The sequence below is a fragment of the Fusarium redolens genome, assembly GCF_020744475.1.
Source record: "Fusarium redolens strain MPI-CAGE-AT-0023 chromosome Unknown BKA55scaffold_1, whole genome shotgun sequence".
In the NCBI taxonomy this organism is placed as follows: domain Eukaryota; kingdom Fungi; phylum Ascomycota; class Sordariomycetes; order Hypocreales; family Nectriaceae; genus Fusarium; species Fusarium redolens.
This window is the reverse complement of record NW_025763664.1, coordinates 5196963-5222124: the sequence shown is the minus strand read 5'-3', so window position 1 is coordinate 5222124 and position 25162 is coordinate 5196963. Positions and strand designations below refer to the sequence as shown.

Below are 25162 nucleotides of genomic sequence, written 5' to 3'. Positions count from 1 at the left end.
CGAAAAAAGAGTTCATAAATCCAACATCTTCCATGCTGTAATAACATCAAGAATAACCGCTAAAGTGAAAAACGCCGAATCAACAAGATACCTCGGTCATAGCTCATAAGTTTTTGGGGTGCGAAATTTAACTGTTGCGAACATGGGATACGGCCTTGCTCTCATATCCATTGGCATCAACAAAGGGATAACGAGCTCGGCGCTCCAAGTCATCGAGAGGGATGGTGGAGCGGATGTACCTGCGGCAAATGGCGTTAGCACATCTTAAACTATGCGATGATGTGATTTCGTGGCTTTGCCGCGCATCAATCACTTGTGGGGAGGGGTTGGGTTATCCACTTACTTCTTCCTGCCATCATCATCGGGGTTGAAGTCCCAGCTAGTGAACTCACCCTCCTTGAGGGCGTCCCACACAACTCGTCGTGTGCGTTGAGATAGAAGAACTTTCTCGGTGATTTCATCAAAGTCCCAGCGAGCATGGGCCTCAGCCTCGAACTTGTGGAAAACTTCCTTGGCTTCCTCTTGCTCCGGCGTCTGTGGTGCAATCTTTCTGAAACGGGCGAGGTTGTCCAATTCCTTAGGGTCGCGTGAAAGGTTGTAAAGCTGAGGTTCATCGGCTGGGCAAGTGATGTACTTCCAATCGCCTCGTCGGATCATCATCATAGGGCGAACAGTACCCTCACCAGTGTACTCTGCAATAACAGTGTCATGACCTTCGCGGCCTTCGAGATGTGGTAGCATGCTGACTCCGTCCATTGGCAGGTAGGGTGATGGCTTAGTGCCAACCAAGTCGCAGATAGTTGGTAGAAGATCGAGAGTTGAGACGTTCTGGGTGACGCGGTGGGGAGTGAATCGCTTGGGGTAGTTGATCAACATGGGAACTCGAACAGATGACTCGAAGTAGCTCATCTTGTACCAAAGTCCACGCTCACCCAGCATGTCGCCGTGGTCGCCGCTGAAGATGACAATGGTGTTCTCGGCCAGACCCGCATCCTCGAGTGTCTCAAGAAGGCGACCGATGCAATCGTCAACATAGCTCACAGAGCCGTAATAAGCTCGCTTGGCGCGCTTGATCTGCTCCTCTGAAAAGTCCTGGTCCCAAAGATCGCAAACCTTGAGAAGGCGTTGGCTGTGAGCGTCAAGGTCTTCCTTGTTCATCTTCACCTCAGGTAGGGCGATGTCGACATCCTCATACAGGTTCCAGTACTTCTTGGTGATGGTGTAAGGGTCGTGTGGGTGAGTAAGCGAAACAGTCAGTGCGAAAGGTCGCTTCTTAGGGCCCTCTCGAACGTGGTCCCAAAGGTACTGGGTGCTCTTGAACATGACCTCTTCATCGTAGTCGAGCTGGTTGCTTCGGCCACAGGGACCGGCTTGGAGAATGGAGCTGGCGTTGTGGTACCACTCAAGGCGGGTATCAGGCTCATCCCAGTTCACAGCCCAGCCAAAGTCACCAGGGTAGATGTCACTAGTAAGTCGTTGTTCGTAGCCGTGTAGTTGATCACCGATGAAGTGCATCTTGCCAGCAAGAGCAGTGTGGTAGCCCTTGGAACGCAGGTAGTGGGCATAAGTTGGCACATCAGAGCCAATCTGGGCAGCATTGTCGTAAGCACCAATCTTCATAGGTAGTTGGCCACTGATCAAACTCATGCGCGAGGGAGCACAGAGTGGTGAGGGGCAGTAAGCAGAGTCGAACTGGACAGCAGTTGAAGCAAGACGGTCGAGGTTTGGTGTCTTGATCTGAGAGTTGGGGTTGTACATTTTGAGTTGAGGAGCAGCCAGTTGATCGGCCATGATGAAGAGGATATTGGGCGTCTCAGACTCTGAAGAGAGCTGAGGGGCAGCCAAGCTCTCTCCATTAGAGGGAGGGAGGGAGTTGAGATCGGGAGCCATTGTTATTTGGCTCAATTAGAGGGTAGTAGGATACGAGGTCTTGGTGCGAATCTCTTGAGATAGCTTGGTGCTTTCAAACACTAGAGATGGGTATCTAGAGACGTGTGCTTGAAGAAAAGAACTATTGAAAGAGGAGAGTTTAGTGAAGAAGAGTCGAAAGGTGAAAAGTGAGTGCGGATGAGTGGTTAAATAGATATAAAGATATGCAGGATGTCGGTTCTCAACGGGTGGAGATCAACTAGGGTTTGTCATGGAAGTCGACTTAATGCTTCTAGCCAGCTGTAACCCGAAGCCTCGTGAGTAAATGCGGAGAGGTACTAGGTTAATTTATTAAGGGAGTAGTCTCGTAATATCCCTGTTAGGGTTATGATTCAGATGAATGAGTGAGAGGAGGCGGGTGATGAGCGGATGGTACGGCGAGGCAAGGCAACACCTTGACACGCAGACACGGCGTATGCATTTATCATCTCACAGGGGTCAGAGTGGAGAAATGGGGGAAATAAGTAGATCTGCACGAGGGATAATGCCCGTGGGCGAGTGAGTATTCGGTGGGAAATAAGAAGATAACTAATGTGAATATCCCGATGACACGAGGCCAGAAGGGGAATAGCAACCGGTGAGGTGATTGACGCCACAAGTTTTGCAATCGAAAAAGGAGTGGGAACAATGTATTGTCTCGTCTCATCTTGCCTATCTTTGACTTTTGAGAGGCAAAGCAATCAGCCAGAAAGAAAAGAGAACGGTAATGTTAAAAATGAACTGGGGTGTGTCTAAGTTCTTTTGATGTGGAGGCGGCTCATAGCGGTGGGCTTTTGGGCTTGGGCCCAGAGTAGCTTAGCTTTAGGGGTGTGTCTCCTAGGGTAGCAGCAGCAGCAATAGCCAGGGGTTATTCCAATAAAAACCGTGTCCGAATTCCCATCATGCAGAAAGGGGATCTGTAAGATGAGTCTAGGGGGGCGTGTGCGGTTATCTTCCAGAACATGGGTGGAGTAGCACATGCAATTATCCGAAAGCCCACCTTATTCTTGAGGCCAACCTCGAGCCCGACGTCTTGGACCAAGACTTTTATCATGAACACAAATTGAGTCACGAGGATCGTGATCAACACGTATGCATTGTTCGTTCTCAGGTAACCTTTTTTGGCCATCACCATTAGTCTTACGAAATTATAACCCGTCGCTTGGTATCATTGTGTTTCTCCGTAGACACAATTGAATGAAATGTCTGGCTAATACACCACCATTTTTCGAAATGATGGTGTTTAGGAAGATATGGGAAATGAGAGTCATATCACATGCTCACTTATTTACCCTTGTTTGTCTATCGTGTTCTTCTTGATTCCAGTTACGCTTCTGAGATACGGCGGCGGTATGTAGATAACCGTCTACGAAGGTTCTTCAGCCAATGCCACTACACAGATGGTGCATATCCCACGTTTGTGAGACTGAGAACGCAAGATACGGGCAGAAACGTTGCACATCAGGTATACAAACCCAGTTTGAATGTGTAACCTAAGACTCACACAAGCTTAATACTCAAGTCTATAAATTCATGTTGTGTAATAACTGTTGAGTTGTCTGTTGTCATTGATCATCGCCAACCAAAATGAAGATTCCATTGGATCGATCTGTTTGTTTGTTTTACTTTATGCAAATACAAGGAAATAATCTTGGCAGCGCAGGGGTTCAAAGCGACTACTCGATTCGGCCATTAGCCAACCACGATTGGCTCATCAAATTCTTGCCCAGTCCTTCCCTGGCCAAGCCCAGAACCCACAGAGATTGACAGCTGGAACTCTAGTGCAGATTTACCCCGGCCCGGGCTCTCACTTGCCATCCAATTCTTTACCATCCGCCAGCCGCGAAGCCAGTTCTACTCCATCCATCCCCTCATGATCAAGAAGCATCATCATCATACATCATACATTACAACGTTCTCAATAGCTCTAGGTTGACAAGTCATCAATATGCAACGCTTACCAGCAGCCTCTGTGGGCTCTTGCAGCCAGCCGCAAGAACAAGATCTATACAACATGGAATTCCATGATGGTTATCAGTCATAGGCATGCATAGTGCTACCCTCATCAGTGAAACAGATAAGATGTTTATCAACAAGCATAACAATGACCATGCGTCGATTCATTACATGAACCACGATCTCCGTCGCCCACATCTTGGCGCTTCAACTTATAACCTCGTCGTGGTCCGTCGCACTGGTCGCCTTCATCTTCCCCACATGCGCCTGTCGAAGCCTTCTCTACTGTCATCCCCCGTTTCGTGCAAAGCCGACGATGCAACATGCAAGCCTCAGTGATAAGGATGCGCTTCGTCCCACCATCTTTCCAAGAATCGGCCTCGATTTTAGTGGGTGTAAAGGTTGTTCAAGCACCACCGTCCTCGGGCTTGGACGACACACTGGCCCTCTTACGCCATAAGCCGGTCCCTGCATCCTTTATCTGCACTTCCTTTCACCTCCAAGGTCTCGAAAAATTCAACCTCCAAGAATTGTCTATACGGTGCATGGGTATCCTACACGGTACTGTACGACCCCGCGAACTAACCCCTCTCCCCACCGTGTCAAGTCACTGTATAGATAATTCTCACAACCCTCACGCGATCCACAAGACGACAATCCCCTCCTGTTGCATTCATCAGCTCGCCATTCCGCCGCCCGCCACGTCCTGCGTCTGTACGCATCCGAAATGCCCGCCCTCGCTCGTTCTGACACGCACGCATTTCGTATTCTCCTCCTCCCTCCCACAGTCGATGGTGTCCGTCTGACCACACGTCCGGCTAGAGATGAGAACAGGGTCGGGAAATGAGAGAACGATACAGAGCAATCAGCAAATGTTAGACAATCGAATATTGAGGCGCCGGTTTCCGTTGTCAGTTCATGTGTTGTGAGGCTATGGGAATATACGCCCAACACCAGCAAAGGCATTACTTGGTACACACCAAGCGCATTTCCCTTAGTGCCATAACGCCTTGTCAGCTTGCGATGGTGCAATCCTGGGGCCGTCGACCACTTTCCTAGCAATTCGGCCATCACAGACTAAGCGCCTGCAACCTTTGACTTGCTAAAGTCAATTGATTGGAATTGGTCTCGAGTTGCCGAGTATGGAAACAATCACCTCTTTCCAACTCCCGATGTCGACATTGAAATATCGGACCATCTCCTGTCCTTGAAATCCTTCAATTGACCCGCCGGGTCTCCCGGTCTATCTGTTTCATCTTCTCTACAAAGTTCAGGCATTACTTGCAGCAATCCCTTTGTTCCGGCTATTTCGAACTGTCAGGGTCTGAAATGAAGGATTTGGCTGAAGCTGCTGATCACACTTCATGAGCCGCAAGTCGGCTGGACACATCTTATCAACCCACCACGAAGAGCCGAGAAACGAAACGTTGTGTTGCACAGCACAAGAACAACTCATTAACTGCCACGCGTGCGAACTGGGAATTTTCGGTCACATTTTGTTCGGATGCATTGATTGTCGAGTCATTGAAACAAACTGCCTGAGAAACTACCCCACGGTCGTATCGAGTTCAGCTCACCTCCATCCAGGACGTGAACCAGCAGGATATGCTTGTAAGCAGATTCCAACACAGGCCGGAGACAACTCAGTTCCTCGCCTCGTCTCCTTTCTTACACATGGTTCTCAAATGCTATCCGAAGCGGTTGAAAACATGAATGTTCAATTGGCTCCTTGTGCCAAGAGGGTGATGTTGACCAAATACCATTACTGGTAGTAATGCACCGTAGCACTTGTCCCATGTATTCGTCCCAAAACCTTGACCGAAGCCATGCTAATCTTTCTGTCGTTTTGACTAACCGGCCCCCAACCAAGCAAGCCGTTCCTTACCGCTCATGAACAACCCTGGCTCGGGATTACTTCTAAGTTCTCGGCAAACAACTAACCACCGAACAAAACCTCACGCGACCATTATTTGCCAGCCATTCTCAAATTGATGGTCTATGCACATTCCTTTCCCTTCTTGTGCTTAGCCCGTTGTCTACGCATCTGGACCCTGATACGACATCGAATACACCGAATCCTCGCCCTCCTTGATCCATTCATCTATCCCCTAGCAAGTTTATCTGCTGCCTAGTTCCAGCAAGCCAAACTCCCAGAGACGTTCCTATCAAGATTGCTTCTCTTTCTTGTTGGCCTCGACTCAAGGAGAACCCTGTTAGCCTGTTCTCTTCTCCACCAAAAAGTTGTCCTGGCTGGCTCTGTGTCCTCCTGCGCAAGTTTCCGTGAAACTACTGTTGACTGGCCAATCATGGCTTAGCCTCTCCGATAGCCGATGACCGACAACCTCTTCCCTCGAGAAGACAACTCTCTTGTTGTGTGCTGACAACTCTAGAATCACAAGGACATGAAGCGAACACTGATACGTTGAATATATAATTCGTTATTTACTGTTTGCGGTTATTGCAATACCTAGAACATATAAAACATGAACTTTAATGACATTACATGCATTATGCCAATCAAACTGATATCCTAACAATTCAACCCGTCCGTCACATCGAGCTCGCCTGCTTGCTTGCTTGCTCGCTCGCTCAGCTCACTCAACCATGAAGCCACAATAAGAAGAATGAATACAAAAAAAGCAATCCCCTTTCCGACTTCACTCCAATGCCCTAAAATCCGTCATGAGTTGCCATATTTTACCGTCATTGTAGTGATGCACCCTGTGCGCTAACGCTCCTCCCATACAAATCAGCCTGAAAAACACCAGTACTTTGTCTGTCACACAAACACCCTTTCCCATCGCGCCAGTTGCAATGCTCGTCCAGTCTTTTCCCCCTTCTTCCTTGAAACATAGGTATCGTCTGACATGTATCGCCTCCTATAAAGTGGTTTCGGGCTGTCCCTCCAGGGGCCAGCCGGTAGAAGTATAGATTACAGCCCTGCCTCTTACTGAGTTCTATAGAACTTCTTGTAGAGGAGATGCAGCAGCAGGTTAACATTGAGTTTAAGACTGCCCTCGAACAGAGTCATGAACTGATGCGCCTCGAACTGGGCCTGCAAGAGGTCCTCAATGGGCACCAGAGCGCTGGCTCCGGGGATCTGGATGTGTCCTCGCGAACCCTCAAGGCTGAAGACACCTACTTCGTCACATGAGATGGTCAGGTTGATCTTCTCAAAGTCGTTGATGCCACTCCATGACACCAGCACACCCTTCTCGGAGAGAGCACGGGCGCTGTACTTGTAACTGCCGAACTTGGGTACACGGCCGCTACGTTCCAGTTCACGCTGGTGGTTGTATTGCTTAGTGAAGGGTAGCAAGAACTTCTTGCGGCTATTAAAATGTTAGTCATTGTATTACAGTAACGTTACCAAAGGTACTTACCCCTTCTTGTTCTGCAGGGTCGCCATTGCTGACTCGATGTAGTCATCGTAACTCTTGCGTTGCTGCTCGAGGTACTTGGCCTTCTCGTGCAAGTTACTCAATGTCATACGCACACCCTCCAACTCTCGCTGTCGCTGGACCCTTCTGCGGCTCTTTGTGCGAATGTCAAGCGCAATGGCGTTGAGGACATCCTGGTAGTAGTTGTGCTTGGTGATACGTCCCAGCTTCTCAAGTCGCATGATGTTCTCCAGAGCTGTGCGCTTGAGCTCTTGGTATGTCATGCGTGTTACATCGATCATGTTGGCATCAGAGTAGGCTCCACGAGTGTTGCTGCCAACAGAGAACTCATCGCGAAGGAGCATGCGCCACTTGTGGTCATCCTCTGGGGTGATGGGCTTGACGAGAATGTCCAGGAGATTGGCGCCAGTCTGCACACGAATAATATACAGCACGCATCGCTTGGTCTCCATAAAGAGTGCCTTGACATCAGCCTCAGGGTCGTCGACATCGTGGAGCTTGGGTGTCAAGAACATGTGAATATCTGAAGAGCCTGCGGCATTCATCTCGTTCTCGTTGTTCTTAGCACTGCCGAGATCGTGCATGATTTCCCGCAGGACGTCTTCACGACCGGGGCACATTGTCTGAAGCTCAGCGGCCACCAGGTTGTGAATGGAGAAGACGTCTGTCATCTTGATGTATAATGTTGGCTTGTTCTTGGCGTACAGGTCGTTGAACTCATCAATATCAAATGTTCTCTCGGCATCGGGCACTGCAATCAGGTCGCTGGTGATTTGATGGAGGCGCTCAACAGACTCAGCAACGAAGGCGTTCAGGGGCTGCAAGTACACGTTCTCGCCACCGAATGGTCGGCCAGAAGCGATTTGGCTGATGACCTTGGCGACCTCGCTGAGGTTTCGCTTTTGTAGAGGGCTCAGGGCCTTCTCGATGACACCAACATTTTCGGGGGCAACGACTGCTGGTTGCAAATAGAATCGCCAAAGCCAGCTGGAGACAACTTGCAGAAGGTTCTCTGGGGGTTCACGCTTGAATTGCTGTCGTAGATTCTCGAAGATCTGGTTGCAGACAAATCGAAGGCCATAGGGCATCTTGTGCAAGAAGTCCTCAAGGGCAAGGAAGAATTGGTCGCAGATCTCACGAAGGTCGCGCAAGTGGTCGATGAAAAGGCGGCGAGTCTCGGGGTCGCGAATAGCAACTTCTCGAGGAACATCAAGCGGCCTTTGATCAGGTCGACCAGTGGCCAGCTCAGTATTGTTGATGGCTGATCGGTAAATTTGCATGGGATCACTCTCAAGATCCAGAGCAGGATCTTCAACGATGTTGTCTCTGATCAGAGGACCAAGAAGATCTCGAAGGTACTTGCGATCTCTTGGTGAGCGAGTGTAGTTGTTGAGAAGCTTAGACCAGAAGAAGTTGCCGCGGATGAAATCCTGAACATCTCGCGCACTGACAATCTCCTCGCGAATTGATCGAGCGATCAACTTGAGGAGGTAGTACTCCTCTCGTCGCTTCTGGGCATAACCGAAGAGGCTCATCATCAAGAGCTCGATGCGTTTGCACTCCTTCTCAGCTGTTCCTTGCTCACGAATGCGCTTGAAGAGACGAGCAAGGTACTGTGGCTGGGTTTGCAAGTTGAAGAAGAGTTGCTGGTAGGATTCGAGCTTCTTGCGCGAGCTCTTGTTGAGTGCTTTAAGATCGAACTGGTTGGCAGAAGACATGGAGCTGTTGGCGATAAAATGCATTGAGTTGCCTCCATAGTTGTGTTGATGTCTCACGACTTCGTCGAGTGTAATCTTGTTCTTGACCAGGAGGGCAATCTTGATATCAAGTTGATCGATGTAGTTCTCCAGCATCTCATTCTGTCGAACTTGTTGAACGACTGTCTTGCGGATACGTTCAAACTCGATTTCTTCGTTGAAGTCGAAGTCGCTGTCGTTAAGAAGATGGACAAAGTTCTTGACAGCGTTGACCGGAGGGTTCTTTCCAGTGGTCAAGCTCTTGTAAGCCTCACCCTGGACCTTGGCACGGACGAAGCTCTGGATCTTGATGACCTTTTGCATGTTCTCGTTGTAGAAGCGCTTCTTCTCCTCAAATCGAGCCCTTACAATGAAACCTCGGGCTGCGGTCTGGAAGGCAAGGATACATTCCTCCTCTTGCTCCAATTCAGCCATAATATCCTCAACTCTAGCGCGCTCCATCATGGCTCGTAGAATGCTTTGAAGGTCAATGATCTTGGGGGTATGAGATTCAAGCTCCTGGAGGAATGCTTGGTGCTGCTGGCGGTACAAGAATCCTCGAATGTTGCCCTGGAGGGCTGTGACCTGAGGTTCTTGCTCCTCGAGCTGTTCAAGGATGGCTCCAACTCTTTGGCGTTCAAGCATTGCCCTAATAAGACCTTGAAGTCCAATAACTGCGGGTTCGTTCTCCTTAAGAGCATCGAGGGTATCGGCAACATCTCTCCTCACAGCAGCGGCGCGAGCAAAGGCCTGAAGCTGCTCAACACCAGTGGTGTGCGTATTAAGCTCAGCTCTTAATGTCTTGTCGTCTTGACGAGCGCGGAGTCCACGGGCTAAAGCTTGAAGTCGTTCCACAGCTGGAGCGTGTTGGCTGAGTTCAGTTCGTAGTGCTTGGTCATTCTGGCGAACGCAGAGTCCGCGAGCAAGAGCCTGGAGCTGCTCAATCGCGGGGCTATGCTTGTGGAGCTCAGATCTTAGAGCCATGTCGTCCTGACGAGCGCGGAATCCACGGGCAAAGGCCTGGAGCTTCTTCCATTGGGGTCCAAAGGAGCGTAGATGCTGCTGCTCGCGGTTGACCTGAGTTCTAGTCAGCAATGCCCTCGCCGCTGCCTGCAGGTCAACAATCGCTGGGGATTCCGCTTCCAACTCTTCAAGATCCTGGTCGACTTTGCCTCGTAGCAAAGCTCCACGGGCTGCTGCTTGCAGCTTCTCGACAATACCAGAAGATTCCTTAGTCTCTTGGTATTGCGCAACATGGCTCTTGCGGGCCAAAAAACCCCTGGAGATTGCTTGAATCTCCCTGATAGGCCCTCTACATTTCGCAAGCTGAGCAGTCACGTTTCGTACCTGGTTTCGAGCCTTGTTGGCCCTGATCATGGTTTGCAACTCCAAAATATCGGGTTCGAGCGCTTCCAAGATCTGGTCGCGTCGATCCAACCTTCTTCGTGCCAAGAATCCGCGTGCTGAGCTCTGCAGTTGGATAGCAAAGCGCTTCATCCGTAGTCGATAGTCCATGATTTGTCGTGTAAAGTCACCTCGAATTCGGGATTGGAGATCGATCAACCATTGCTCCTCATCCCAAAGGTTCTGCATCGTCTCGCCAAGCTTGACACGAAGGAGAGCACCTCGAATTTGTGCCTGCATATCAACGATGGACTCTTCGTTCTCTTTCAGCTCCCTTTCAATCCTTTCCTCCTCAGTCTCTTCTGGTTCAGGCTCGGGCTCAGGAACACCAAAGTCGGCACTCATATTTCCGAAACTAGGCATTGTAACGCCGAGTTTATCGAGACCCTTTTGCATAGCTTCCAGTTCATGATGCTCGAATTCAAGTTGACCGACGAGGTTGCCTATCCTGAAATCGACTATGCCCTTGCGGAATAGAAGCCAACTTAGGGCATGGATACAGTAGATGACCTTAGGAATGTTCTTTTTCTCGTATAGATCTATCAGTTCGAAGCGAAACAGATCGGGCAGCTCGACTTCATCGAGGTATCGGAAGAATATAGCAATATTGTCGGAGTGTCGATATTGGAGTCTAGGGTGTTGGAAGATTCGGTAACGTCGATCTGGGTTCAGAGCTTCGACCACTTCTGCGAGCGTGACACCATCACGAAGCGCCTCCTCAAGCTGAACAATAGGAGGTATAGATTTATGGATGACGTCCTCAATCCATTCCTTGGCTTCACCAATATGGCAAAGGTATTCGTAGGCTTGAAGGAACTGGCGCTGTTTGTCCATCCAGTTGCGCCCTTCCCAACTGTAGCCAGTGGACTTCTGGCTTTGGCCGCCATTGCTCCTATCGGCTCGTTGCAATCTTCGTCGACCGCGCAAGCCAACAACTTCTTGCGCTGGTGAGGTGATGGTAAAGTCTTCAGGTGAGTCAGACGATACGAGACGCGAAAGTGTCCTTAATTGGCTTGTGGAAGACTTGCCGAGTCCTTCCAACTCATCCCGAGCTATGTGCGTGCTATGCACATGATGGGGTGATGAGGGAGCTTGGGTAGCTTCTGGTGGCAGAAACGAGTCGGATCGAGTGAGCAGCATAGAATTTGGTCGCATCGGTAGCGGGCGAGAAGGTGATGACGTTTTTATTGGCGATGTCTTGATCGGTGAAGTTGATGTTTTTGTTGGTGACGACTGACCATCAATGTGCGCCATTGATAGCTTGCCAATATCGACGCTCTTACCGCGATCATGGCGAGGGACTGCATGGGGAGGCGTTGAAGGAGGCGTAGCTGCTGGAGCCTGTGGTAGGGGACGGAGAGAATGTCGAGCTGAGCTATAGATATTTTCGGGAGCTTTCTTTGAGGTCATGTTTTCCCCGGCTTCAAAGGTCTTTGCTCTTGCTCTAACATCGCTCTGTGCTCGCTTGTGGCCATGCACTGTAGCTCCGTAACCAGCTGAACTAGAGGCGGACGTATATTGACTGTTAAGGCTGTGATCTGAGGCGTGGGAGTAGCCTGATGAAGCGGAGGATGACGTTGTCGAGGGAAAGCGATTGAGGAGAGAGGGCGAAATGTTAGAGTTGGAAGCGAAGTCGATTGTGTGTGACTGGCGGAGAGGTCGCAGATGTTGATGAGATTGTGGTTGCGATTGCGATTGCGCTTGGCTTGGAGAATGGTGTTGAGTTTGGAAGTAATGAGTACGGGACGACATTGTTCAAGTCTTTAAGAAGGGAGTCGCTGGCCAAGCCCGCAAACTCTTGTCTTGTCTTTTCTTGATTTGTCTTTGGAGTCTCTGCTCAGGAACGTAGTAAATCGACTTTTCGTCTGTGACGTTAACGCATTGTTTCGAGCGTTGCTCGGCTTCGTCTCGTCAGAGGAATGCTGTAGCAAGGCGTAGTGCTTGGAATCCTTCAAGATCCAAGACAAGCTGAATTATGTGCAGGAGATAATAACACGAAAGGTGTAAAAGCGAAAATAACAAACACCAAAGTCAAGGTGTTGCAGGATCAAAGAATAAGATGCTAGTGCCAATACAAGCAGCGCAAATGCCGTCACTTTGTTCTTGTGACAAGACAATAAGACGAGTTTATGCCCAAGAAAATGAACTCTAGGACCTATGAGATGCTATAGCGAGCGAGTGAGCGTCAAGGCACCCGATGGCGGGGCGTTGGATTTGCTGGAGTAAACAAAACAACGGGCAACCGCCCAGCAACGGCCTCTATGCCTAGTCCTGATTGGTGACGTGCGGCTGATCATCCACTTTTATGTCTGTCTGCTTCATCCTTGCAAAGCCTCTCATTTGTTCAACAAGGTCGGTTTTTATGCGGTTCAGTAGCAACTGTTATGCGCTGTGAAGTGTTCTTTTACTACGTGTGATCTTTCAGCTACTCTCTATATGTATGAACAAATATTACAAAAGAAGATCGAGGCTGTATTGTTTATTTACTGGTCTGCATCAAGTAGACTGCAACTCCCCTTGCAGATCTAGTGTCACAGCTCCAGGTCGTCAATCAAAACACGCAAGACTCCATATTGTGGATGCTGAGCCTGTATCTAACGAAGCTTATTGCCAGATTGGCAGGCTAATCAGGTCAGAGCATCATGAGTCCACAATTGGTTGACTTGTTGAGTGTTGGAGATCCTTGCTCAAGCAAGGTTGTTACTTCTACACTGATTGGCAACTCTGCTACCCTAGAGCCATATACCGCCATATAAATCTTTTCGATATGTTTGTTTCTGAACAAGCTGGCAATGCGTCTCAATTCCGAAGCAATAAGCTTAACTAATATACCATGAAAAATATACCCAGGTAGTCAATGTCACTGTAGATCAGAGACGGGTTGCAACCTCAAGAGTATTACGGAATACAAGACAAAAAACGGTTATGCCGTCTGTGCAACCAAAACAGGCCCGGAACATGATGGCTCTGTCTGTTATCGTTGTCAATGGCTCTATTGATAACAAAACTACTGCAAGAATAGAAAAGCCAAAATCGAGCAAACATCCATTAGGGCACATGTTTGCGCCTCATATCATCAGTGGTGAGCCACGACAGCTTGGAAGCTTTTTGATACACTGTGGTTTAGTGGGGTTATATGAGGTCATCAGCATCAGCCCAGAGCCAGTCCCAAAGCAATTGGCCCGAGCTGCGAACCCCATCGGATCAGAATCATTTGAATCTTTGAAGCTTCAACCCTTGTCAACCGACTTTTGACTTTTGAACTTCTCTACATCGTCAACCGCGATAATTCGATTCAATTGACCTGTACCAATCAAGATTGCCGGTTTTATCATATCCATTTGCATAAGGGTGTTGATCCCTTAGGAGCCGCAATGGCGTCAAAGCAACGTCCTTCAGTCCTGGTACTTATCATCAACTCTGCGCGTCCACGAATAGTGCTAATACCATTCAGGTTACGGACGCGAGGCAAAGACCACCTCAAAGGAGAGTTCTTCAACGACAAGATACTGGTGCAGGCGCCGGCGGATCTCAGGCACCAATGCGATTCATGACCGTCGACAATGTTCTTCAGTACAACTCTCAAATCCCTTCAGGCCAGCCGCGCGGTCCCCCAGCGCCCACTCCCCCAGGACGACATCCAGGACCTTCAGGCGGTGCCCTTAGTCGCCGAGTCTCCTCAGGCGGCCTACCCAATGCTCAATCTCGCACCGGTCAGCCAATGCCTTCGCGAACGACAAAGATAAGCGAGAAGCTGGTCCTTCTTCCGGAAACAGACGATAATGACGATGACGTCGATGAGGAAATCGAGAGCGAGTCGGTGCTCGCGCGCCGCGTACACGATGATGAGAATCGACCTCTGAAAGATGAAGAGCTGGATGTCCTCAAGAAACGGGGTGGAATTCGTGGCAAGAGTTTTGCTGAGAGGTTGTCCAAGATGCAAAGAACAGACAAGGTCAGCAGATTGACAGCCTACTGTACTGCGCAAGCCTACAAGATCAAGCCGACTGCCGAGTTCCTGCGCAAGAAACATGAGGCTAAAACAAAAATTTACGACGACTGTCTATACGTCATATACGCCTTGCCGCTACTCAACGGCACTGATGGTTATCGAGTACGAAGCCGACCTATCCTCAAGACTCCTGGAACTGGAAAGACGGTTCTCGATCTGGAAATCGAACGCAGCGAGCAACGGGACCACCACGAGGGATACTTCGAGGATGATGCATACGAACATCCTAGTCCTGAGCGTGGCCATGAAATGCCTTCCCATTTTACCGATCGCCCATCAACTCCCGAGCGCAGCAACCCCTTCCGCCACGACGATGACGTCTCATCTATGAATCGACTTGCGCCCGATGCAAAGAACTTTGCCGAAATGTTTGTCTACTCTTATGGTGTCGTCGTCTTCTGGAACTTTACCGAGCACCAAGAGAAGGATATCCTTGCCGACTTAACTTTTGCCGATGCCGACGCTACAGAGAATGGTGCTACCAGTCTTCTCACTCGACCCTTGGACCAGGAGGACTATGAGACTGAGGAATTCCACTTCGAGTACAGCGCTGATATCAAGCGTCCTCGCATCTTCAACGACATGATCACTCTGCTACCGCGATCTGACCACATGATCAAACTCACCATCAGTCATGCTATTGCACAAAGTACACGCCTGTGTTTCTTTGAAGAACGCATGAGTGAGACTATGATAAGTGCTCAGCATGTACCCAAGACGCTGGCTCTAACAGGAGAGCTTAACATGACACGCACTGAAATCGTGCGTATGTTGGGCCAACTCTTCAAGAGCCGTGTCGATATCAATCTCTGTAAGTTTGTTCACTCCAGTTTACGGTATTTCAGTCTAACTCTTTGGCAGCATCTAATATCCTCGATGTTCCCAACTTTTTTTGGGACTCTGAACCAACTTTACATCCCCTCTACGCCGCTATTCGCGAGTATTTAGAGATCGACCCACGCATCAAGGTTCTCAACGAGCGATGCCGCGTCTTCCTCGATCTAGCTGAGATACTCTCCGACTCCGTTGCCGACGCAAAGATGAGCTACATCACATGGATCATCATCGTCCTGATTATCGTTAGTATCATGGTTACCGTGACAGAAGTAGCCATCCGTTTCGGCATGCTCAACAAGGCCAAGGGCCCTGGTATTGATCCTGCTATCATTGTACCTGCTCTTGGTGATGGCCTGTCGGGACAAGGCCATGTTGCTTTACCACCAAGTGACCTCGAAATACTGGCGCAGACATTGGGCTTGCAATCTAATGCCTCGTTCGACGATGTTCAGCAGAGTATCTGGGATCTGCAAAAGAAGACTCTTCCTGAAGCCTCGATTGTGCATGCTTCGCACGAGGATATCTAATGTCGACACCTCCTATTTCTTATATTTCGCATAGCATGGCGTTGAATGGGTTGCTTTACGGCGGTGATTGTTCTCAGATTGTCTTTTCCTCATAAAAATGTTTACCTGGGTGGTGTTTTGTTAGAGTGGGCATCAATCCAATTAGGCTCGCGGCCTTTGTCTATCTAGCTCAGGAGTTCTTTGGGAATAAAAGAGTTTCATTTACACTACCAGGTATAATACAAATGTCGAATGCAGACACAGCAACGCAGGCATTAATGTAGAGTATCTATTCTTACTCTGAAAATGCAAACCCTATTCAAGAAAATTGAAGAAACAACCAAAGTTGTATAGAAAAGGCCGCATAGTTTCCGGGCCTGCATATTTTCGAAAAAACCCATAGCCCATGATCATGATAGTAATAACATCCCTCAGTCTCCAATCTCCCCCCGATCCTGCTTCGTGGTGGGCGAGTCCGCGGGGAGTCGCCGGATATCAAGTACAAATAGAATTTTACCAGATGTCGGTCCATGCTACGCACCCAGCAGAGATCCCAAGAAGCGAAGAAAAAGACGCCGAAAAAGAAGCAGTTCGCCTTTGCCAGTCTTCACTCGCCCGATCGTCTATAAAAAGGTCATGTATTAAAAGTGAGAATATTGGATCTCGATAGCACACCAAGTTTACCGGGACTGCTGCTCGACGGGCTTGTAGGCGGCGGCAGCAGCCTGTTGGCTCTTGCGGTTCTTGTTGTCGAGTTCGGCCTTGCTGTAGATGGCAGCACCAAGCATTGTGACGGCCATACCAGCACCGTTAAGCAGGTCGATGGTCACATCGAAGAGGAAGATGCCGAGTGCAACGGTTAAACACTGCTTGAGGTTACCACAGACGGTCATGGTCAGAGCACCAGCAAGCTTGTTGGTGTTGAAAGACGAGATGTTGAGCAGAAGGGCGAGAAAACCGTTTCCGAAGAGCGAGGCGAAAGCGGGAGGAAGAGAAACGTCTCCAGAGGTGATAAGCTTGTGGAAGCCGCTGACTTCGCCGGTGGCAGTGGCGCAAGCCAGAGCCTGAAGAGCAGCGAGAGGAGACATGCGGAGGAGGAACTCAATTGGGGGGAGAGCGAGAGAGCCAGTCATGAATCGGTTGGTGACAACAGTCTATAAAATGGTCAATAGTGGGTTCGTACCATGTCAGGACAGGACGTACCTTGAGAGCGGCGAGCACGACACCGAGGATGGTGAGAAGGAAACCGGCATCGGTGAAGCTCATCTCACCCAGGGTGGTCATGGCAGCACCAATAATAAGAGGCAGGAGAGAAAGGTATGTCATGCTGCTGTAGGTTCGGCCGTAGTAAGTGCGGTAGATAAGGATGGTGAAGATCGGGCAGAGCATGCGCATGGTCTGGTAGAAGGGAACGGAGACCATAGCAAGAGACAAGTTGGAAACGGCGATGTTGGCAGTGAAGAGAGCACTGAAAGCAACGAGGGCGAGGTTCTCGCGACGCCCCAATCGTGACAGCTTAAAGTAACCCATTTGCATCATGACATAGGTGCCGACACTGGCGAAAGAGGCGTGGAGGAAGGTCAAGAGCCACGGGAAGTGGAACTGTTGGAAGCGCATGTTAGTATATGCACTTCAGGGTGCCATGAATAGTTGAAGTCGGCAACTTACCATTCCTAGAACAAGCTTGTTGTAGAGAGTGAGGAGTAGAGAGAAGAAAAAGTAGGTTCCGAGCCATGCGAACTTGACGGTACTGGGGATAGAGTACTCGTGCTCGAGGTTATTGTTCTTGGGAGGCTCGACTCGGCCAGCGTCGCTCTCGACATCGAGCTCGCCCTTGATATCACGCTCTCTCTCCTCGGCGGAGAGGAGAGGAAGAGGCTCCTCGTTATTGGGACGGGAAGACATGGTGATGGATGCGCCGGAGATTCGTGGGGATGCGATCAGGTACCGTTGACGTTGACGTTATCGTGGGGTCTCAAGCATAACCCGGAGTCGACTCAATCAATAACGATGAACCGACTATGAAATCCGCAAGCGCAGTCGATTACCGACGAAATGCAAATGCAGACCAAGGTGCAGCCGAGTCGTTGATGTAGTTGTAGGTAGTTGTTAAGTGGAAACGTAACACGGAGATAGATGGAAGCGAAGAAAATACAGGGGCCAAGCCAAGGGAGAAGGGGGCGGAGGCGCGTAATATGATGAAATAAAGCGAGCGATTGGACCCAGACAGGGAGATGAATATGGAGACGAGACAGGCAAAAATCAAGTACTGATCCCAGGTAAGAAATGCTCTTGCACAACACGCACACACAAAAAGAAGAGAAAGTTGTGAAGAGTGGTTTCTTTCCAAGGGGCTCGAAAAGGAGGGATAAGAGAGAGTTAAAAGTGACGGACGGGGGAAGAAGAAAAAGTTGGGAGGCAGAAAAAGGGAGGAAGGTTTTTAGGGAGACAAGCCAAAAAAAGGATCTCAGGCTTACTGTACTTGTGTGATCTGTACCCCCCAAATCAATATCTACGGGGAGGTTCGGAGGCTTCAGTGATTGATAGCGGGGGTGGTTGCCAAAGGGAGTAGTCGGCGGGGCCTTGCAAGTGGCTTACAAAAAAGAAGCTATTGGATCGGGTGCGGAGTTTGGAGGAGAAGTCACTGGAGGTGTGATTTGAGGTACAGTGTATTAAAGTACCTTGTGGCGTCTGTGTCAAGATCTAGTGAACAACTGTCAGCATTGGCGGAACCTACTCGCAGCAACCAGCCTTGATTAGCCATTCTTGAGTGGGCTTTTGTTCCAAATGGATTGGATTCTTGGATCCTATAGTGGGAAATTAAGGTGATCGCTATTACATAGTAATTGATAGAGTTCCGCACCAGATCTCACCTAGATACCTGCCATGGATACAAGTTAGAAGCCTCTCCACTGTACAACCGTTAGAGATCAATCTCATCTCATCCCTCTTCACCAACCAACGCAAACTCAATTCATTCAGCAAACAAGCTTACAAGGATGCTTGAATCAAGACTCGGGACTACTCCCTCCAATGACCTAATAGAGGAAAGGACTTTCGATAAATCGTTTTATTACCGTCTTTGGAACGCGGTCCTGTACATGTATAGTCCAGGGGTTCAGAAGAACCTAACGCGATGGTACTCTACTCTAATCAGAAAAGGGGGCGGGGGCATCTCATTGCAAACCAGGAATACAGCATCTCAGACCAATCACAGCATCTCGTGTTGACAATTCTAGCAAGTCACTGGATTGGGTGATCTAGGCTAATGAGAGAGGCGTCAGTAGTTTATGCTCATATGAGTTGATACAATATCGAATATGGAGCTGAACAGACTGGCCCAGACTGCTCAGGGTTATCTCTTGGTCACGGAGAAAAGGAATTTCTACTACAAGTGGGTATAAAACTCCAGCAATAAAATACAGCGCTCGTTTGTACTCGGTATTTGTAGTGTTCTTGACACCCGCTTCACAGCACGGATCTCATGTGGACATAACTCAATCTCTATAGGTATTACAAGCGAGAAAGGGCACGTCATTCTCTAGTTAAAGTTGATTTATACCCGCACATGTACGTGTTGAGCCGCGTTGTCGTGAAACGGGCCAAGAACCAGGAATCTGTCTATCTGTCTATCATCAAGAACACGCAACCTCTGGGTTACGTAGGCCAAGGGACAGTGGGAGACGACGATGCAGTTGCTCCGAGCTATTCATGTCTATTTTTATATGCCTCGGCACTAGCTTTCTATCTCTAACGGCACTCAGAAGATCAACAGTGTTATGAGACTGTAAGTGTTTAGTTGTTGAGGTCAGTCCGTGATTGGACCTCAATACGATTATCAGTGAGCAATACGAACCACGTCTGCAGAGAGTGTCAGACGGATATCCCCTTTTGAACGTATCTAGAAAAATCGCTATTGAAGAGGTGTCACGAGATCAATTCCAAGTCCTAAAAAAAGGAGTAAAGAAGCCGTTATTTCCGCCCCATCCATTGTTTCGTCGCCTCAAACTCAGACGCCTTAACAGGTTTGAATAGCCTTGGCATATTCCTACGATTTGCACAGCAATCCATTTTTTCCACATCATGAGACTCCATTTACTGTTGATCCGATAATTTGTTCTTGGCAATAGTATCAGAATTCCAACGAAACAGCCCCTGAGATTCTTGTTGGCTTTTGTCTCAGATTCTCGATAACTTTATTTGTTACTAGGCGTTGAGTGATTCAGAATATCAGTCTATGGATGCAAGGATCTGCTTGTGTCTCAGCCCCAGAAGGCCGATGCCGCCCTTACAGAAGTCCCCTGCTTATGATACTAGAATCCTTCTGGACATGAATCCTTAGGTTGAAGAATGCCGCCTTATAAGGATATGGAGGCAGGGATGCTAATACGTAGTCTTACGGGAAATGTAACGCTGAAGTCTGCAATGATGATTGTTGATAATTCAGGGTGACACGATGCCGATCCTGATGCTTCAGTGTAGGATCAATTTCATTTAGACTTGCTTTTCTCATTGTCATAACGTCTACTTGCGCGGATATGTATACTCCAAAATCCAATGCCACACAGCACTTCAAGTCTTCATTTCTCACCTGTCTTGCGCCATGACTGTTTCATCTGTCCGCCCTCATTTATTCACTTTCCATTGACTTTCCAGTAACTGTTGGCTCTATCCAAGGGAGATTCTGTGGATCCGATCAAGCCTCCAACTGGAGGTCTGAATCAAGTTGTCCCAATCACGAACAACACAGCTGTATTTCAGGCTATCTCGGAAGTTTAATCTTTTGGTCATTCTTTCGTATTCATAAATTCCCCTATTACCGTATTTGAAAGACAGATCAGTGGCGTTATCAGCTGTGTTTGACAGTTCTCAGCTCACATACAAAACATTTACGGCATCTACGGGACATACAAACATACGACCAACACGCGAGAACAAAGAGAACAAAGAGAAAACCTCGTATGTCGTGGTACTTCTAACATCGAAGGGCCGATACGGAACACTCTTGAAGTTTATATAAGATGAAAAGGCCAGCAAGAGCTAGATTCACGATGTAAGAGAAAAATGAAGTATGTCCATATGCTCTTATTTTCTTTCTAGGATATCATCGATATATAAGGTAACTTTCAAGACGATACATATACCAAGCATCATGACTCCATCGCTTAACAAACCAAAAAATCTTACGCTTCCGTCTCAAGATTTGCCAAGGGCACGTAACCCTCCTCTTTCTTAGCTCTTCTCCTACCCAGCATCTCTCGCACCCAGCCGACAATACCTCTTCCACTCCTCCAGCGAAGACCACCACGCTGCTCAGCGGCAGCCTCATCCATCCATCGAGGACGCTTCCAGAACTTGAGCAAAAGACTACTCACAACGACACTGACACTACTGCACGCCATGGCGAAACCGGCCATCATGGGGTGCATGTGGAAACCAATGGGAAGGAAGAAGCCCATGGCAATTGGTAGACCGATGAGGTTGTACATGCACGCCCAGGCAAGGTTCAGCTTGATGCGACGGAAGATATAGCGAGTGAGGTCCAGCGCTGCAGGAATATCCATCAAATCAGTTGGGCGCATGAGAACAATATCGGCGGCTTCCATGGCAACGTCTGTGCCGCTAGCCATGGCAATACCGATGTCAGCAGTTGCAAGTGCAGGTGAATCGTTGATGCCGTCGCCAACCATGGCAACGACCTCGCCTTGTTCTTGAATTTGCTTGATAATAGCTTGCTTCTGATCGGGACTCACTCCGGCGTAGACATTTTCGGGAGGGATGCCCACAGCCGCAGCAACACTGAGGGCAGTAGATCGCTGGTCACCAGTAACAATGGCTGTCTTCACACCCATCTTGTGAAGGACCGAGATGGCAGCAGCTGCACCCTCCTTGATAGAGTCAGCCAAAGAGAGGTGGCCGCTGTATTTACCATCGATAGCCACGAAGATGTGAGTGGTACCAGTGGCAGGTCCCTTGCTAGAAGCCTTGGTTGCACTGGAGTCGAGTTGCTCTGATGCCTCGATGGCATCCTCGGGAACCTCGATGCCGTTTTCTTGCAGATAGGCAACGTTACCGACCAGCGCCCGATAGCGGTTACGGTCAACAGCCGATGCAGGCTCAACGAGGGCGTTGATACCTTTACCAACAGCGGCCTTGAACTCGCCGACACTTCCTTCAATAGCACCATCGACCTCGATATCAAGCTCCTGGCGAGCTCCAGCGAGAATGGCCTTACCGATGGGATGTTCACTGCCCATCTCAGCAAGGGCAACAATAGCCCACCAAAGTCGACGTCGCCACTCATTATCATGCCACTCAGACTCGAGGACAGAATCGACAACGCTCATCCTACCATATGTGATGGTACCAGTCTTGTCGAGGACAATCTGTGTAACCTTGGTGGTCCTCTCGAGAGCAGCACCACCCTTGATCAGGATACCGTTCTCAGCACCAACACCAGTACCAACCATGACGGCAGTGGGTGTGGCTAGACCGAGGGCACAAGGGCACGCAAAAACGATGACAGAAATGCAGAGCTTGACGCAGACCATGATCTTACCACCGCTGGAGTCCTGCAAGAAGATCTTGGGTGGGTTCGGAAGCACATGGCTAAGAACCATCCAGCAAAGAAACGTGCCCAAGCCGAGAAGGAGTATAGCAGGGACAAAGTAGCCTGCAAGAGTATCGGCGAGTCGCTGGATAGGTGCTCGGGTGGTCTGGGCGTCTTGAACCAGCTTGACGATTTGGCTGAGTTGAGTGTCACGGCCAGCACGAGTGACTCGGAAGTCAATACGACCATCACCATTGACGGTTCCGCCAATGACGTTATCGCCAGCTCGCTTCTGAACAGGCATCGCTTCACCTGTCACCATACTCTCATCTACGAAGGTCTCTCCTCGCACGAGGACACCATCGGCAGGGAGCTTATCACCAGGTCGCAGAATGACAATATCACCAAGCTGAAGAAGCTCAGTAGGAACGTATCGCTCCTCCTGGGCTGAGCCGCCGAGTGCTGGTGTCTTGGGAGTAGTTGGGTCCTTGTCCCAAGCCTCAGCGGCCTTCTCGGCAGCAATGGGGTCCACGTAGATCGTAGCCATAGAGGGTGCCAGAGACATAAGCCGAGAAAGAGCCTTGGATGTCTGGCCCTTTGCGCTGTTCTCAAGGTAACGACCTAAAGTGACGAAGGTGATAAGCATAGTGCTGGTATCGAAAATGGTACTTGGCCTGGTGTGAGGAGGCACAAGTAGAGAAACGGCCATTGTCAAAATGCTGAAGAAGAAGGCACAAGATGTTCCGAGGATAACAAGAACATCCATTGTTGGTGAGTGGTGCTTGAGTGACTTCCATGCTGAAACATAAAAACGCTTTCCAATGCCGAATTGTACGGGTATCGTAAGGACTAAACAGATAATATCTCCAAGAAACAGGCCGGGAACTAATTCCAACTTGCCAAAATCGAGAGCTGGCACGCACATAGGCAAGATCATGCCCAGAATGAAGACTGGGATGGCAAAGGCCAAGGAGGTTCGGAAAGCCGTTCTCCACTCATTGATCTCTCGTGTCTTCGCAAGTGACTCGAGCTGTGCACTGTTGTCTTGGTTATCGGCCACAAGGGCATTGTATCCCTGAGCCTCGACGGCTTCCACGATGGCGCGAAGACCAATAACACCAGATTGATGAGTGACGGTGAGGCGTGATGAAGCAAGGCTTACCGAAACTGAATCGACGCCGTGCATGGACGCCAACTCAGACTCCAAAGCCTCTGCTGCAGCCGCATCGGGAACACCATAAACTTTGAACTGTGCCGTGGACGATGACCCGCTTTGATGATCATTGGTTGGCTGTGTAGAAAGAACTTCCGCATCGAAGCCACGGTCGTCGATTATTTCCGCTATTTGCTCAGGCGAGAGTTTGGTAACATCGTGTGTAATAACGGCTCTTTCCGCGAGAAGACTAATATTGAATTTGAGGACGCCTTCTACGCCCTTGAATCCACCCTCAACAGCTGAGGTGCAAGCACCGCATGTCATGCCTTCGATTGCTACTGTCGTGATGGCGATGTTACCGGCGTTTTCAGTATCCTTGCCAGATTTGTCAGCCACCACTTTGCCGGAGTCGACAATTGTAGCATCGAAGCCGCGGTCCTCAATGATTTCGGCGATTTGTTCGGCAGTGAGAAGGTCGGGATCGTGTTCGATGACAGCTCTTTCGGAGAGCAATGAGATGCTGAAGCTCTTGACGCCAGGAACATCTTGGAAACCACCCTCAACGGCAGAAGTGCAAGCTCCACATGTCATGCCCTCAATGGCAATGGTCGTCGTAATGAAGTCATTATCATCTTCGTTATGTATAAAGCGTTTGGCGACAGGGCTAGGAAGGTCGGTCGAGAGGACTTCAGCGTCGAAGCCTCGGTCTTCGATAATCTCTTTGATTTCGTCGGCGGAGATAACTTGAGGGTTGTGCATGATGACTGCGCGCTCCATAACCAAGCTGACTGAAACGTTTCCAACACCATTGACGCCCTTGAAGCCAGCTTCAACAGCAGAAGTACATGCGCCGCATCTATAGAGGAAACAGGGTCAGTGTTATATTCCCGAACTTGTCGCATAAACTTGGCAGGGGCCCGTAAAAGCCGAACGAAACTCCATAACTGGGTCCCGGGATGACCGGAGGAAGTTGAGGAAAAGAATAAAACTGCGATCAAACTCACGTCATGCCGTCCACGCGAAGTGTCGTTGTAGCAAGATGGGCGCCGGCGCCGGGACTCCTCGGAACGGAGAGCGCGACATTATTGTTGTCCTTGTTAGGGACTTGGATGTAGGCGGGAGCCATCGCGACGGCTTATGGCTCGTGAGCCTCGTCTCGAGGATCGTGAATATGTTGCGATCCCAGAAGCCAAGAGATTTTGGTGTTGAAGATTGATTGATTGTCAGATGGCGGCGGAGAGCGGGATGAACGGCACTTGTGGTCTTGGGTCTCACTCTCGCGGTTAGACTCGTTTGGTGGTTGGTTGCTAATAATGGAATGAACGGGTTCTAGTTCAATCGTCCAGCCACGGTCATTTCGATTTCGTATAGATTTCGACGCAAATAATAAATCGAGCAGCAGCTCGGCAGAAAGAAAGAAATGAGATAAAAGAACAGTTGTTGTGATCGATAAACAAGGAAATCGGAGGCCAAGATACTGAATCAGGCCTGGACTGGAAGGTTACAGCTTATGCCAGTTGATAACAAATGCGCCACTAAGACCACGAAGACCAGCTTCAATTGCTGATGAATGTGTGTACGTATGTTGGCTATTTTTGGCGTTAGTCAGACGAAAGAAAGAGAACGAAATGAATGACCACTTGGGTACGAGAAGAAGAAGAAGACACCAGGCCCAGAACAAAAGGACATGACATGA

At 49.3% G+C, this 25162-nt stretch overlaps 5 protein-coding genes across 5 annotated transcripts; 1 reads left to right on the top strand and 4 right to left on the bottom strand.

The window, feature by feature from the left end:
• Nucleotides 1-127: 127 nt before the first annotated feature.
• On the bottom strand, nucleotides 128-1890 carry BKA55DRAFT_496091 (alkaline-phosphatase-like protein; the record flags this gene model as incomplete). Its single annotated transcript, XM_046186341.1, has 2 exons — nucleotides 128-239; nucleotides 344-1890. 2 exons carry the CDS (start codon nucleotides 1888-1890, stop codon nucleotides 128-130), a joined length of 1659 nt encoding a protein of 552 aa, XP_046057394.1.
• Nucleotides 1891-6811: 4921 nt separating this feature from the next.
• BKA55DRAFT_496002 (uncharacterized protein) lies at nucleotides 6812-12157 on the bottom strand (the record flags this gene model as incomplete). Its single annotated transcript, XM_046186335.1, has 2 exons — nucleotides 6812-7196; nucleotides 7248-12157. 2 exons carry the CDS (start codon nucleotides 12155-12157, stop codon nucleotides 6812-6814), a joined length of 5295 nt encoding a protein of 1764 aa, XP_046057393.1.
• Nucleotides 12158-13542: 1385 nt separating this feature from the next.
• BKA55DRAFT_603380 (uncharacterized protein) lies at nucleotides 13543-15966 on the top strand. Its single transcript, XM_046196568.1, has 3 exons — nucleotides 13543-13809; nucleotides 13860-15228; nucleotides 15279-15966. The coding sequence occupies exons 1-3, from the start codon at nucleotides 13780-13782 to the stop codon at nucleotides 15779-15781; spliced, it is 1902 nt and encodes a 633-aa protein (XP_046057392.1). The 5' UTR covers nucleotides 13543-13779; the 3' UTR covers nucleotides 15782-15966.
• A 474-nt stretch (nucleotides 15967-16440) lies between these two features.
• On the bottom strand, nucleotides 16441-17665 carry BKA55DRAFT_589024 (triose-phosphate transporter family-domain-containing protein; the record flags this gene model as incomplete). The annotated part of the gene is made up of 3 exons (XM_046194870.1): nucleotides 16441-16914; nucleotides 16964-17362; nucleotides 17429-17665. The coding sequence occupies 3 exons, from the start codon at nucleotides 17663-17665 to the stop codon at nucleotides 16441-16443; spliced, it is 1110 nt and encodes a 369-aa protein (XP_046057391.1).
• A 3278-nt stretch (nucleotides 17666-20943) lies between these two features.
• BKA55DRAFT_683679 (uncharacterized protein) lies at nucleotides 20944-24592 on the bottom strand (the record flags this gene model as incomplete). Its single annotated transcript, XM_046198539.1, has 2 exons — nucleotides 20944-24322; nucleotides 24471-24592. 2 exons carry the CDS (start codon nucleotides 24590-24592, stop codon nucleotides 20944-20946), a joined length of 3501 nt encoding a protein of 1166 aa, XP_046057390.1.
• Between the last annotated feature and the right edge of the window lie 570 nt (nucleotides 24593-25162).